Source organism: Orbicella franksi, chromosome 9, assembly GCF_964199315.1.
Source record: "Orbicella franksi chromosome 9, jaOrbFran1.1, whole genome shotgun sequence".
In the NCBI taxonomy this organism is placed as follows: Eukaryota; Metazoa; Cnidaria; class Anthozoa; order Scleractinia; family Merulinidae; genus Orbicella; species Orbicella franksi.
In genome coordinates this window covers 7,537,073-7,552,501 of record NC_138153.1, presented here as the reverse complement: position 1 = coordinate 7,552,501, position 15,429 = coordinate 7,537,073, and the positions used below count along the sequence as shown (strand labels likewise).

At 35.6% G+C, this 15,429-nt stretch overlaps 1 protein-coding gene across 2 annotated transcripts; it reads left to right on the top strand.

Annotated features, from left to right (window-relative positions):
* The first annotated feature begins 41 nt into the window (after positions 1–41).
* On the top strand, positions 42–15,429 carry LOC145498122 (protein Red-like). 2 transcript variants are annotated; one of them, XM_081478001.1, is made up of 23 exons: positions 42–123; positions 229–301; positions 652–798; positions 2,533–2,601; positions 2,979–3,048; positions 3,416–3,516; positions 3,689–3,800; positions 4,474–4,553; positions 4,861–4,907; positions 5,533–5,606; positions 5,962–6,051; positions 6,503–6,614; positions 7,469–7,532; positions 7,889–8,033; positions 9,129–9,147; positions 9,340–9,392; positions 9,477–9,517; positions 10,285–10,365; positions 10,745–10,802; positions 13,108–13,196; positions 13,521–13,629; positions 14,010–14,038; positions 15,269–15,429. In XM_081478001.1, the coding sequence occupies exons 1-23, from the start codon at positions 111–113 to the stop codon at positions 15,306–15,308; spliced, it is 1,716 nt and encodes a 571-aa protein (XP_081334127.1). In that variant the 5' UTR covers positions 42–110; the 3' UTR covers positions 15,309–15,429. The 2 variants fall into 2 exon arrangements, with proteins under 2 accessions (XP_081334127.1, XP_081334126.1); XM_081478000.1 differs by having other exon boundaries at positions 9,474–9,517.

Sequence of the window (15,429 nt, the reverse complement as noted above, 5' to 3'; positions counted from 1 at the left end):
TTTGAACTTCGCCCGCCATATTGGATTACCGACTTGCCTGAGTAACCAAGCCTGAAACCTGTTCTTGCCTAGTCTCCACTCGTTCTTGTAACACCAACAAAGTCGAAGCGATGCCGTCGGAAGGTGAATTGAAGCGCTGTTATTTTGCTATCAATCCCTTTTCTAGTCACTTCTATAATCTCCAAGTATAAGGAGAACCTGCTTTTAACTATGTTCTTTTATTTTCAGGTGTTGAAGTGTTCTCAAATCCATTAGCCCCGCCGTCTTCGTCAGGATCGTACGGAGGCCATCATGGCGGCGGGTAGGTATACGTGTTTGGCTTGCCCAAGCTTTGAGCTGTTTTTGTCATTTATTTCTCATTTAGTTTAAGCTTGGGCTTGTGTTTAATTCCTCCGATCCTTAACAGAAGTGTACAGCTGAATGTTTAGTTCAGTTAAAAGTGTGTTGAGCAGAATAGACGTTTTAGCGCGGCAGATGAACGTCGCTTGCAACAGACAACTAGACGACCTGAAGCTCAAATGGCTACCAAAAGAAAACGAAGTTAAGCTTGAGTTTTGTTGGAATGCGAGAGATTTAGGGAGTGAGAAATTTAATAAGAGAGGGAAATTAAATTTGATCGAAGTCTGGATTATCTTGCTCTTGTATACGTAGAGTACCAGCATTGACAAATGAAGATTTTCGTAAACTTTTGATGACCCCACGGTCTGGTGTACCATCTGTGGCTCCGCCGTCAGCTAAGTCATCAAGTCACAGCAGCAAGAACGTGGCAAGCAGTATCCATTCTCATCGTAGCAGCAGGTGAGCTCTATTGGATTTGTTGTTCATAAGAATATTGAGCTTATATTCAGATGCAGGTTGTTAGCCATTTCATATGATATCCATGCCCCCCCCCCCCCTGTCTTCCCCTCCTGTACCCATTCCTCACCGATCTGTTCACAAGATTTTCTTAAAGGGCCCTGAAAGTAATTTCTGAGGGGTTTGGTGCATCATTGTCATAAATTTTAACCTTAAGAGTATTTTGGAAGGGGTTTGGAAGAAAAATGGCCTTTTCTCATGGGGATAAAGATAAATGTTTCTTTTTGTGTGTGTGGGAGCTTCATGTCAGCACTAGTGAATAGGTTTGGTTTTGTAAGTGGGTAAATTCTTAACTGGTTTGGTCAAAAGGGGGAACGAATAAATAATAAAATGGCCTTGTATGTATCAGTAAGAGTGATGCTCGTTTACACTATTTGTTTCACTGCTTGTTTCCCTTGACCCTGAAAAGCCCCATTGGGGAAGTGGCATAAATTTATTTATTGGGTGATTCCAGAAAATATCCATACCATACCATGGGCAGCATCTTGGGCAGCATCCGAGGGAGAGGGGCAGTTTCTTGGACTGGAATGCTGAAGGCATGGGGGGTAATGCAGTTTGGAATTCCAAACACATAGCGGGGGAGGGTTCAGCTCTGAATTTCCAGAGGGAGAAGAAGACAAAAGCTTCGCTTGAAATTGTTGATCCGATAACTTTTCCAGTTTGTAAATCATCAAGCACGAACTGACCGCTGAAGCAGGATAAAGATCGATCAGGCAGGTGCTAACGATCACACAGAAAAGTGAGCAGATAGATTGTGCAGTGAGCTCCACATTGAAGAGGCCTTAAAGTTGATGAATTAGTCAATAGATTAATAAAATGTAAAACAAGTCTGTGTTTCTTTCTGACCTAAAATTGTTGATCCATGATTAAAACTTGCCCCAGTCTCTCGTTTCCCAATGGAACGCCTGACAGATTTATAGGCTGCATTACTAGTGGTCAGCAGTTCCTCAATGAACACAATTTTCAATATGGCGAGAGACAGCACATCGTGAACTTCACTTTTGTCTTCCACTGGTTTGAATATGGTCTACTCTCCTGAAAATATGAAGCTAATGAAGTGAAAACAACTTCAAGATAACACTTAGAAGGGAAAGCTACGGTGTACTGTATTAAACATTAACAAACTTGAGTTCCTTGTTTGTTTGACCGTTAATTGTGAGCAGAATTTTCTCAGAGGGGGAAAAGGCACAAGTTTCCCGTTCAGTGGAAGTTTTAGGCAGTCAAACAGGAATTCCAAAGGGTCTGAAAAAAAATTGGAAATTTCAGAGGGAAGGAGGGGGTAACGATTTTGGAATTCGGAGGGCATGGGGGGCGGGGGTAGAACATTTTGGAATTTCCAAAGGCAAGGGGGGGGGGGGGTTAAAATATTCATGCCGCCCATGGTAGGGTATGGATATTTTCTGGACTCACCCATTTATTTCCTTTTTTATTTAACTCTCTCCCTCCTAGAGTCTTAACAGTTTGATTGGTCAAAACATATGGAACCTATCAAAAGTTGTCAGTCAAACAAATTAATTAAAACTTCAATTTCGATGACTCTTTCCTGAGATGAAGCTCATTATATTTGCAAATATACTCCCTTGCATGGTCATCTTGGGACTGTACAGTGTACGATTTAATAATTATAATAAGAAACGCAGCCATATTAAAAAAAATATGGTGTGATATATGCTGCAGGGATGAGGAAGAAGGGTATGGTGAAGGAGATGATGATGATCCCTTGTCTCGAAGAAGAAAGAAAAAGAAGTACGTGAATATGTCTTGACTTGTAAATTTTCATTCTTGTAATTCACAAAAACTTTTGTTGATCTAGAAGTTCTGGTTTATAGGTAGTATGTGAATCACTGTGTCACTGATTGAAGAATTTTGTTAGTTTCTTTTCACTTGATTACTTGAATAAGAAATGTTCTTTGCATTTGTTATGATTCTAGACAATCATATTATTTAATATTTCATGGTTACATTATACTATCTCTGCTAGGTAAACCGTGATCATGCTTGAGGACAGCTACATTGTATTTGTTCTAACATATACATGACCACACTTGTAACCTGTAGTTCATCTTGCACAGTCACCAAACAGATATATTTTGCTTATTAATGGTCACTTTTGTTCTTATAAGGTATTATGCAAAACTTAAGAAGATGGAAGAGGAAAGAGAACAAGAGCTTGCAAGTAAATACAGAGATCGAGTAAGTTATCAAGGAAGGAAGATCTTTATGAGAGCAAACTGATACAAATAGTTTGATGCAGTGTTCCATGTACTTCATTTAATATGTCAAATGTATGACGTTTTCTTGCTTGAGCTCAGGGTACATACATGTACTTGCCCCTTCATAATTTAGCAACTCTTTATTTGTTATTGGTAGCTGTTATCCTAATAGGTAAATCTCATGATTGTTCTTAATGAATGTCATTAGTGAATACATGTATACTCTTGATGGATGAAAATGAAGTGTCATATTACACACATTCAACTTGATATGCCTACTGCTTTGACAACTTTGAATTGGAATTACTGTAGCAACCTTATATAGTTCTTCACTTTGACTTTTTCAGGCAAGGGAACGAAGAGATGGTCTAAACCCTGACTATCAGTCAACAGACACCCTTAGTGCGACAGCCAATTACCGAGCAGTTGGACCTACTGCAGAAGCAACGTAAGATGTCAAATAATTTTGTAGAATGCTTGGGCATGACAAAATTGCAAATGGACTCATAATACTTTCAGATCAGTCTGTCAGTCAATCTAATGATAGTTTGTTGGTGTTTCATTCAATATATTGGTTAAATTCCTCTATTAATCTTGAGTCATCATTGTGGTTAAAATAGAAACACTGCAGCTGAGAGACGTCGCCAAGCTATTCAAGAGAGTAAGTTTCTTGGTGGTGACATGGAGCACACTCATCTTGTGAAAGGCCTGGACTTTGCCCTGTTACAGAAGGTACTAAATAGTATTAAAAAAATAGAAAACACGTATCATGTTTCAATCAAGTTATAGAAACACAAGTGAAAGTTTGGGAGAATGAGAAGTGCTGTGGGAACATGAGCCTACAGGCAAGTGTTTCCACAGCTTTTTCAACTTCTTCCAAACTTCCACGAGTGTTTCTATTAAACAGTCAGATTATGAACCTGAAATTTCTATCGCGTGATAGTTGATGAGGATGCAGCCCAGGTCAACTATCACACATAGAAATCGGAAGCAAATAATCTAATTTTTTAGTATAAAACAACTAGTTGTTCAAAACTTTATTTAAATCCTCTTCACAGACACTTTGGTAACTCCAAGAAGCTGCCGTCATTTTGTTAACAAGGGTACACATCTATGCTACTCACTATCTATCACAGAATAGATAGTGAGTAGCATAGCCAATCAGTGAATGGCATTCATGATAGAGCGCTAGTAGATTTATACTAAAACTCAATAGAAACACGGAGAACGTGTTTTCTATTTCCTTTAGAAAATTCTGTGACGTAAAAATGAAAAGAGCTTATTTACTTTGATCCTCAAAATGTAAATTCTCTTGCTTGCAAATAAGCAGCTATGCATTAGAAGAAAATGTTTACATTAAGAAGAACTTAATAAGAGATTAATCCATTTCTTTTCACTATTCTAGGTTCGTAGTGAAATTGCAGAGGAGGACGAGGAAGATGAGGAACTGAATGTAAAGAAAGTGAAAAGTAAACAAAAAGACAAGTACGTACGACATGGTCAAGATGCAAATATTTTGCTGTTTTTCTCAAACATTTTTTAACCTAACCAATAGTATTTGCTCGTAAACTTGTGATATCAGTCAATCCAAATAACATTTAAGACCAGTATTCCATTGTCATACTTTACAGTTATTTAATTTGATAACAATACTTAATATATTAAGAATACCATTATGATAATAAAATTTGCAAAATAAACTGAAATCACTACTTAGAAAACCCCGGCAGTGTGGCTATTTGTTACATGTACATGCATCTATGTTTATTTTGTTTTGTTTTTGTTTTTATAGGGAAGAAAATGATAATGAAGACGAGGTTGAGTTCACAACAAAACTAGGTAACAGCATAGTTTTGCAGGAGGATTCTGCCTGCAGCTACTGTCTGGTTATTTCTGACCCAAACAAAACTTCACGATTTTTTTTAGTCGTAAATAATAAAAAATATATTTGCACTGTATAGATATATAGGTTTCCAATTGAGTGTCGTAAAACCAAAACCAAACCAATTACTTACCAATTAGACTACTCAGCCAATCTCAAACCGTAGTAAAACCAAAACCAAAACCAAAGTAATTATCTAATTACTTTCGACACTCAAATGAAAACCGCTCTGTGACCAGGTACATTCCAATCCCACTCCATAAAACAGACACAAAATTAATTTTAGATCTATTAGTTGTTAGTCTTGAAGTGCCATGTAGTAGTAATAGAGAAAGAGATCTATGTATATACAAGAAAACAAAAATTTGTTAAATTTAGGTCTGAAATAGATTTTACACCATAGCTCAAATCTGAAAATATTTTGTCTGGCATTGGTTTGTCTGCCAAAGTTGATTAAAATATGTTAGAGAATGTTATGAAAAATCATAATAGTTTGGTCTGAAATAGGATAACAGTTCAGACTCTGAGGTTTACCCCTGTGATAATAACTGATGCATGTATTGATGTATATTTTCACAATAGGTCAAAAAATATACAAAGCCTTGTTCAGGAATCGACCAGCAGAGAGAAATGAACTGTTTCAACCAGGACGAATGGTAACAAACATTCACTTTACAGTCTTCTCGTCATTTCGCTGTTGTCATGTCCAGAACATTATTTATTGAAAGGTATTTTCATGACCAAAACTGTGTCAGAACATTGAACATGATACACCTTGGCAAAGATGCTCTGATTCACAGAACTAATAAATATCTAGGTGAATACTACATAATGTGTGATGATGATAAAACAATTTTCATCTTTTCAAAAGCCTGGGAAAGTGTACTACAAAATGTAGTCCTGAGCAAATTATGTGTGTTTGGTAGTTTGTAATTTAGTTCCATTGCCAGTTATGAATGTGTATGTTGACTAACACTGCTGATGATGTTTTTATTTTATCATTTTACTCAGGCTTATGTGTTTGATGTTGAAGATGAATATGCTGAAAGCGATATCCCCACAACACTCATCAGGAGTAAAGCAGATTGTCCTGGAATTGAAGTTAGTTATTTTTTAATAGTCATGCTTTTTTTTGTCATTTGTGTGGTCTTAAAGCATTTGCAGCCATCATCCTTGAAATCAATTCAGATCAGATGCAATTTTTTGATGATGTCCTCTAAATACTAGTTTGTGCAAATTGTCACATCTTTTGATCAGTATCAGAGCAGGTCCTTTGCAACCACAATGTACAGTGTCCTGTGACCCATGGTTTTAATCATTAAGGTGTATTGCAATAAGAAGAAGCCAACAACACCCTAGGCTATTTTTGAACTGGAAAAGACCCACTGCGCAGGTCTTTTGCAAGCTCTGCTTGTTGATGTTAGTTGTGTTACTGCAAATTGACAAATTACTGAGACACATTATATTTAGACACATTATATAATACTTGGTAAAAGTAGCATTCTCCTTAAACATAAATTACACGATAATATTTCATTTGTTTTCCTCCTAGACTCAAGCAACACTAACAACCAATGACATTGTTATCAACAAATTGACACAAATCTTGTTGTACTTGCGTCAAGGCACCCGGGGAGGAAAGAAGGTTAAGAAGAAGGAAAAAGGTAGGCATTTAAAATCTTTCTCATTATCTGGGGCATAATTAGTGGTCCTACTTCTAGAAGTTCCATTTTTGTCTGAATGCCTCGTTCCCTCAAGGCAAAATTCCTGCATGCAGTCCACATGCAGGGGATCGTGGTACTTACATTCAACAAAACAAGTAACATTTCAAATGCAACTCTTGCACGCATGTCTCTTGAGGGAAAGTGGTCATTTTTTCTGTAAATCACTTTTCTTGATTATATTTCTTGCAGTGTCTGTTGTTTGTTTTGTTTATTTGAAACAAGAAAATTAATTTTATTTACTTTAACTCATATAATTTCAATGTCTTTTGTTGAATTTTGAAATACATAGTGCCATAACAAGCAAGAGTGGCATCTTGACTTTTAGGCAGTATTGGTCAAAAGAGTGTAAAAAAAGGTTTCATTTTAGGGGTGACAAATGGTTAAATTATGTGAGTCTTTGCATGAAGGCCAGACTAGCTTTTTTCTTTTGCAGCGCAAAAAAAATTGACTTTTTAAATTGCATGACCAAGACTTCAAAGTGTTATAAATGAGAGCACAAGACGTTCAGATTCAAAGATGTTCAGATGCCCATGACTAGTCAAAAAACACACGTGAGTCTGCGAGACACCAGAAGTTGGACAAAAACTTTGCGAAACCCATAGTCTTTGAAGGAACATTCACCACTCCTCATTTTAGTTGAAGAGCTAAAATATGGAACCCAAGCCTTTTTTTAAATGCATAACCATCTGGCCTGTAAGCATTTACTTATTTGAAAATCATTGTAAAATTGGATACATATTGAGTGCTTCATTTAAGAATAGTAATTACAGCCACCTCCGATCTTCTTATCATAGCGAAAGAGAAGGAAAAGAATGACAAGCAAGGACAAAAGATACGCCCTGTAGGGGCTGATGACAGGTAAGAGGGGAGTGTTTGTCAGATGTTAATAGTATTGAAGAACAACTCAAGTGCAAAGAAATCTCCCATCAGTTGGTAGCCTGTCAGTGGCAGTCAGTTTTACTATCTGTATGATGTTAGGCTGTTAAACTGACAAAATGCCAGTGTGTAAAAGTATGTTTTGGAGAAAATAAAAGCAAAAGCAGGGTTGCCACAGCTAGAAATCTTCCGGGAAAAAATGTTTGGGTGGAAAAGATGGCTGTAAGGGGAGGCTAGAAACTTCTATAATTACATGTATAGTAAGTACTTTTTCTGACATTTTGTATTTATTTGGTCAGGGAAGCTTTATTTCAAAACGTTTCACTTTTCATTAACAGTATTTTTGGAGAAATTGGAGATTATGATCCCACAGCAACTACAAGAGAATATGAAAAGAAAGAAAAGGCAAAAGAACGCGACAGGAAGAAATCCAAAAATTCCACAAGCTACTTTGAGAAATCTGAAGGTGGAGTTGATGATGAGGTATATGTCATACAAAAATGTATCTTGTCAAGAATTGACGTTCCAGAGTTTTGCTGATACATTTTTAAACTTTTATTGTCATGGCAAAATATTTTTGGTTTTAGAACAAAATGGCAACCTTTTTGGGGGGTCTGTCCATAGAGTTATAAAATACGACGACGAGAATTGATGTTCATTATATATTTATATATTTCCACAGCTGTTTTGATTAAGTTCTGGCGGTTGTAGGTATAGATGCTACAGAAAGCGATGCCACAGTTTGAATGCACAGTTTTTAATCATGGTTCACATAAGCTCGAGAGTAAATAAGAGTAATTATGGGTGTGTGTGGTGTAACATGATGTGATGTGATTCAACTGAAAAATAAACAAGACAAAAATACCCAAGTACAAAGATATAACTGCAAACTAAATGCGGAGAAAAATAAACTCACAAACTGTGACAAGCCCAGCAGGATAAATCTCTTGACAACAATAATTCAGAACTTCACAACAGTGGAATTCTAGTTCGAAACGTGGTAGAAACCAGGAAAAAACTAACCGCCACCCGTAAACAAGCACTGGCAAATGGACGCCAAATTATGCATAATGATCGATTAAGTACTAATGTGTTGGTTACGTAATTCCCATAGGTAAGTGGCACGCAAAAACATGGAATTAAAAATACTCAAAGAAAATTCTAGTTGCTACAGCTGTCATTCACAGGGTTTTTTTTGTGTTTTTTTTATAGTTCTATAGAAACACCTTCTTGTTTCCTAAGGGGAACAATTTGAGGCAGTACAAATATTTTTCATGAACTTCAATATATAATTAATAGCACAGCTTTTAGCCAAAGTGTACATGTAATTTATATCAAAAAAATTAATGCCCTCATTTTCAAGACCAACTGTTTGTATATATACCATTGTTCTTGAAAATGAGGGCATTATTTTTTTTTATATAAATTGCTAAAATCAAATTTGAGGATCTTTAACTGGGGAATGTTTCTGTTACATTTCTAGTCATTTGTATGTTTTTCATGAGTTACCAGTAGCATGTTTCGTTGATATCTTTGAATGTTCTTGTATAAAGCCATGTTCCTTTGATTTTTTTTCAGGCACAGTTTAGTAAGAAAGGTAAGACAGTGACACATGACCGACCGTGTAATATTTAAAACAATGGATTAACACTTCTTGTTCGTGAATTTGCAGTAATCAAATGGTTTTTATTGGTCAGTTTTATTTATAGACTCATGGCTTCACTGCAAATTTACTTAAAACATGTTTGTATTCAATGACTCAATAATTTTATTTCTTTTTTAAATTTAGATGTGTCAGCTGAAGAGTTTGCTAAGTCTGTCACTCAAACCTTTGGGAAAAAGGTATACATGTGTGAATTTTGCAATGTACAGTTCACATTTATTTCACCTTATTTTATTATAATTATTTTTTATTTTATTTAGCAGGAGATGGAGGAGAGAGCAGCATGGGATTCAGTCGACCCAAAGTATCCTTTGATATTAGTCAAGATATAAATTTAGTGTCAATCCATATTTCTATGTGTAATGTTGCACAATATTTTTTTGATGTGAGATTTTTGCCTGTACAAACTACATCATCCTGATTAACAAGATGACAACTCAATCACCTGGTTACTTGTCTCCACCCATGTAGGCTGACAGCTGGAGATATGTCAGTGAGTTACCATGAAGCTGTTGGTAATATTTTTTGTAAACCAATCTCTATTTAAAGTTTTTGTGGAGGTGGCTTGGCCGAGTGGTTTAGGGTGCTGGATTTGAAATCTGGAGGTCCCTGGTTCAAATCCTCATCCCTACTGCTATCTGGAATTTGTTCTTGGTAGTCCTGAGTTCAACTCTTTGATCGTGTTGTGTAATAGCCAACTGGTCAGCCTCAAGCCATTCTTTAATAATTTAATATGTTCTACTTGCAGTATTTGTTTATTTATTTTACAGTGTCCCCAGTTAGCACAACAGTGCTCAATAGATTTGACAAATAAAGTTATTTTATTTTATTTATTTTTCAGCCAGCACAACTTGAAAGCAAAATATACAATGTAGTTGCAAAGGATACCTATTTTCTCATTTGTACTTTCCAGCTCAAAGTTTGTCTGCAAAGGAAAAAAGTGTGGCTAGAACATTTTTTCTTCCTTTAAATTAATAATAACATTGCTATGTTTAACATTGTTTTTCCCTGGGTAGGTTTGTAACAGTTATCAATTTGTGATGCAGTTGTTTGTAACTTAACTCTTTCAAGACGAAAGAAAAGGGATCGACACTCCCGCAAAGTAAAAGATGTCAATTATGTTCCAGACAGCTATTCAGAATGTTATCCAGGGTAAGGTATATTTATTTAATTTATTTTTGGCTTGTAGTACTGACTGATATCAAGATTCTATAAGCAGTACTGTATGATAAAGTGCAAAAGACTCTAGACTGCGGGCAGCCAGTCTTTTCTTTTAGGGATCAGTGATTGTTTATCTGCCATTGTGAATGTAAAGAGGTGCTATAAAAAGGGGTTGGGACGTGAGTGATTGCCATGCTCATGTCTCATCCCAATGCCTTTTAGGCAAATGTATATCGCTTCATACTCCTCCCTACCTTACTTTAAGAGGAAGACATAAGACAATTGCTTGTGTTGGAGGAGTTATGGTACATTTTGTACATGTGAAACCTGACAACTAAGTTGTTCAAGTCTTTTTTTGGTCTTTGTTTAGTGCTGTGGATATGCCATATGACAGTGATGAGGAGGCTGATTACAGTAAAATGGATTTGGTAGGTTCAATCTTGACTGAATCATACTTTAAAAAATCATTAATTGACATCAATTTCTGTCTTATATACTCTGCCTCCATTAAGATGTAACAGATTTTTTTGTTGTTGTTGTGAAATAAAAATAACATAAAATTTTTAATCATCTTGTACTTGGCAAAGAGTTGCAGTCACAGAAAGGGACATATCTAAATTTGATACCTGTCAGTCATTATTTGCATACATTACATGTGTACATCATGCAAATCCAGATTACATACTGGTAATGTTTAATCAATAGCATTAAAAACTGAACCGTCTAAAAATGTCTTGATTCAGGAGACTATAGTCCTTTACATGATAATATTAGTAGAGGTCTTGCAGAGACTCTGTTTGCCACAGACTTTGCTGGATTAATGTATTCCATACATTGTCTCTTTTGTAACCCAAAGAAGCACATTAATTTGTGTGGCATTTGTTTTTTTTTGTTTGTTTTTTTGTTTGTTTTGTTTTTTTTCTTTTTTTTTTATTTGTTGCACTTTTAATTATTATTTTACATCACTCATTTGTAAATTGTCAATCCTGTCACTGGTATCTTTTTTTTTTCTCAATGTCACGTAATCATTGCCAAATCAAAACTTACTGGAATTACCTATAGACAAGCTAACAGAATAACAGTAAGACAGTGTAACATACAGTCAAACTAACAAACTCAGTCTGTGAAATTTGCCTTTAAGCTGAGTAAAATGCTTCATTTTTGATTTCACAACATTGGTTTTTCATCATGGCTCACACAGGTCCTGAAGATCCTTGAAAATTACCACATCCTTGAAAAGTCCTCTAAGATGATTTCAAAATTTTAGTTTTCTCCTTGAATTTTTACTAGCAGTTCTCTGCTCAAGACATACTTGTAAATTCTTTAGAAGACAGAAAAAAAGTAATATTTACTAGAATTAAAAGTAATTCATTGATTTTGATGATGACATGTGAAGTAGTACCTTACAGCAGAAATAATCCTGCTTCACGGGGGTCTTGGGTATTCTGTATTTTGTGTGTAACCCCCCCCCCCCCTTCCTACCTAAACAAATTTCATAGTCAAATAATTCTTAAGGAAACAAGTCCTTGCAATTGAATATTGCTGAATCCTTGAATAGTCCTTGGAAAAGAACATCTGGTGGCTGTATGAACCATGTGGAATCATGTGTACAGTTTCTTTATTAATCAAAACTATAGCAAAATTCTCAGATGTGACTGGCTATCAGCAGCCCGATTTGAACATTAATTGGACAGTGTATGCATCATGCTTGTAATTGGACAGTACGCGTCATTTTGCGCGTGCTGTTGCGGTGCACTTTGTTGAGTAAACTGCTGTGTTTTTCAGCATTCATAACGAAGTTTTATCGTTCAGTGCTCAATCGATGGTTTGTTCGTTTCTCGAATATTGTCATAGTTTTGATTAATTGGTAACAGGACATTGTGTTGTCCAATTCAGTCTGTAATCATACTCGTGATTAACAAATGAGGCTCCCACTTCGCAGTCGTCCAATTTTGTTAATCACTCGTATGATTACAGATCGAATTGGACTCCACTCAGTCCTGTTACCATTATTAACTCTAATTGCAAATTTTGAATGTAAGGATATTCCCGTTTTTTTTTTACTTTCCCTACAATCTACTAATCTGTATTATAATTTGAATTTTTTTAAGAAATAATTTCAAGATGTATGAAACTATTAAGATTAAAAATTAACTTTCTGTAGTAAAGTAACATTTGTTTGAAGGCAATATATTAACTTTTTAAATGGTGACAGGATTGTACAGTTGGAACTTTGCGTGGCCGAAAATACTATGCACAATTTGTTAGTACTTTTGGTTTCTTTCTTGTTAGTTTTAGTTTTTCTGTTGATTTTAGCTCACTTTATGTAATTTTAATTTGCAGTTTTGTTGCCTTCTCGGTTATGTTTGTTGTTTGATGTTAAGGTTTTCATTTATTTTTTTGTTTGTTTGGTTGTTTGCCTGTTTGTTTCATTAGTCAGTCAATAGAACTAGAACTTGAGTTAGTGTCCATTTTCATTGTACTAGTGTTGAAACCACTATACATTAAGATATAGTTAATAACAAAATGTTAAAATAATTTAGAACTGTCCAGAACTTTTTTAAGTTGTTTGTTTGCAGTTAAATAAGTTATTCATTGGTGGACATGTTTAGAATTAATAATATAATAGTTTTAATTTTAAATTCATATATCAATTTTTTTAAGCAAGTTTGCAAAGTTTTTAACAGTTTATTCTTATGTGGTTATCATATGTTATTTAAATATTGGCTTTAGGGTAACAAGAAAGGTCCCATCAAACGGTGGGATTTTGAAACAGAAGAGGATTATCACAGCTACATGGAAAACAGAGAGGCCCTTCCAAAGTACGTATATTAATATTAGTTTGTTAGGACTTCTCAAAATTATGTCTGTTTTTGTCAATTCTTTCAGTCCCAAGTTATTATATTCATTCTGGGGTTTCATTAAGGTGTTAAGCAGGAAGGCAATTTTGTTTTTCACATGTTTACCTAACCTCCAGAATCCCTTTGCAACTGTTGGATGAAGCCAAGAAGGCTTGTTCTCCCCCCTGCCCTGGCCTTCCTTACCCCCCCCCCCCACCCCCAATGCACACTCAAGTAAATGGCTACATTGTTTTAGTAACACCAACCTTACAAGCGAGTGAGAACTCTTATCTTTTTGTTCTGCAGAGCTGCTTTTCAGTTTGGTATCAAGATGTCTGAAGGACGCAAAACACGGCGTGCAGGCCCCAAAGACGAGAAGGCTAAGCTAGACAGAGATTGGCAAAAAATCAGTCAGGTAGGGACTTGTATTTCACTCATTGAGAAATGCAACTTTTCTGAGGTGGGTGTTCTTTCTGCCTACATTATTTTGTGGGTGCACTTCAGCCAAGAATGTTTTTTTTTATGGTTTGTCACAGACATGTTTGATGACAGTGCCCTAAGTATATACTCTTTTGATTGAGAGAAAAGTATTGATAGATATTTCCTAAAATTAAGTGAAAGAACTAGCAAGAGTTTAAAAATTCTTTGAGTCAACATCTTTTAACTTAGAAAGATTACAAACTAAATTCATAGTCGTGTAAAAATGTGTACTAGCATAATTTGATTTCCTATTGTTTGCCATATATGTACCTGTAAAAGTCATTTGTCAATTTTTTATGCCCTTTTTTTTGTCAGATGTTGACCAAAAGAAAAGGAGATGAAGGGTAAGTAGTACAAAACTAGTTAACTGTGAAAAAATGTCACTTAAGAATAATCATCATTAAACATGGTACAGTATGTTTAATAATGATTAAATAATTCATGTCGTACCCAAGTTATATATTTTTGGCAGATTGCATGCTATTTTGTTTATGCTTAGTTTGGCTGACTAGCGGTGAGCGCTCTGAAGGAGAATATACAGAATGAATTAGTAGCATAAGATTTGTTTGTTTGTGATGATGACCATACTTAGGACACCTTATGATTCTTGACATATTTTAGTGATTACTCAAAATTGAGTCTGAACAGCACAAACAAGTCTGTGTTCATTGCTTGCTCGATAGTGTCACATGTCTTTGTAAATTATAACATTAGTTCCCAAATCGGGGAGGACCTGGTCAAGATTAGTATCACTTCAAAGGTATAGTTTTCTGAGTTAAATAATGAGACTGCAGCCCAAGCATTTTCAAATTCAGTTAGTGCCCTGAACTATTTTGGATCAGCCGATCTGGATTCAAGCCTTGGCTGGTGTCATTGTGTTGTGTTTGTAGGCAAAACACTTTACTCTTAGTGCCTGTCTATTTAACAATTAGACCCATAGCCCGCAAGGGCTACGGGTCAATAGCCCATGAGGCTAAGCCGAATGGGCTATTGACCCGTGGCCCTTGAGGGCGAAGGGTCTAATTGTTTTAGTATCACCCAACTAGTCGGACAGAAAAGGTAATAATAAAGTTAGCAAATGCAAGTTGAAGAAATATTTATTTAGGAATAAAACGAAAGAAAACGTCACGCTCGATGGCGCCAACTTCGCTACTCGAGGACTATTACTAATAGTCCCCTAGTAGCGTAGCCAATCAAAATGCAGGATTTGCATCAGTCCACTAGTTGGGTGATACTAAATTCAGATATATAAATGGACACTGGAAAATTAAATGCTGGGATCAAGTCTACGCTGGACTAGTATTCCATCCAGGGTGGAGTAGCAGTGTTCCTACTCATTTCAAATCGAAGATAAGAGCTGGCATAATCAGCTGTCATGCTTGATCCTCAACTTTTCCTCAAAAATAAATAAACATAATAAATATTATGTTAAATTATAATGGGCCACTCATAAGATTACTTCTTGTCTGTATTTACTTAAGGCGCACAACAAGCTATATTAAGTAATTTGAATAAGAACTAACTTATTCAATCAGTGTAATAATTACGACTGTTTTTCCTTGATCATATTTCAGGAAAGGCGATCACTCTGATAGCAAGAGAAGAAAACACTAAGAACTGACAGCAGCCCCTGTAATTTGTATAATTGTATACCTCCACACAACCACATGCATGCTATTGCTATCTGGCTTCACCATTTTTTGTTGTGTAAAGATGATGATTAAACCCCTGTTTA

Bases quoted from the DNA above. Each gene is read 5' to 3' on its own strand.
- LOC145498122 (XM_081478000.1), top strand. The intron at 799-2,532 runs GTGAGCTCTATT...TATATGCTGCAG, and splicing joins CATTCTCATCGTAGCAGCAG to GGATGAGGAAGAAGGGTATG. The intron at 9,393-9,473 runs GTATACATGTGT...TATTTTATTTAG, and splicing joins CTCAAACCTTTGGGAAAAAG to CAGGAGATGGAGGAGAGAGC.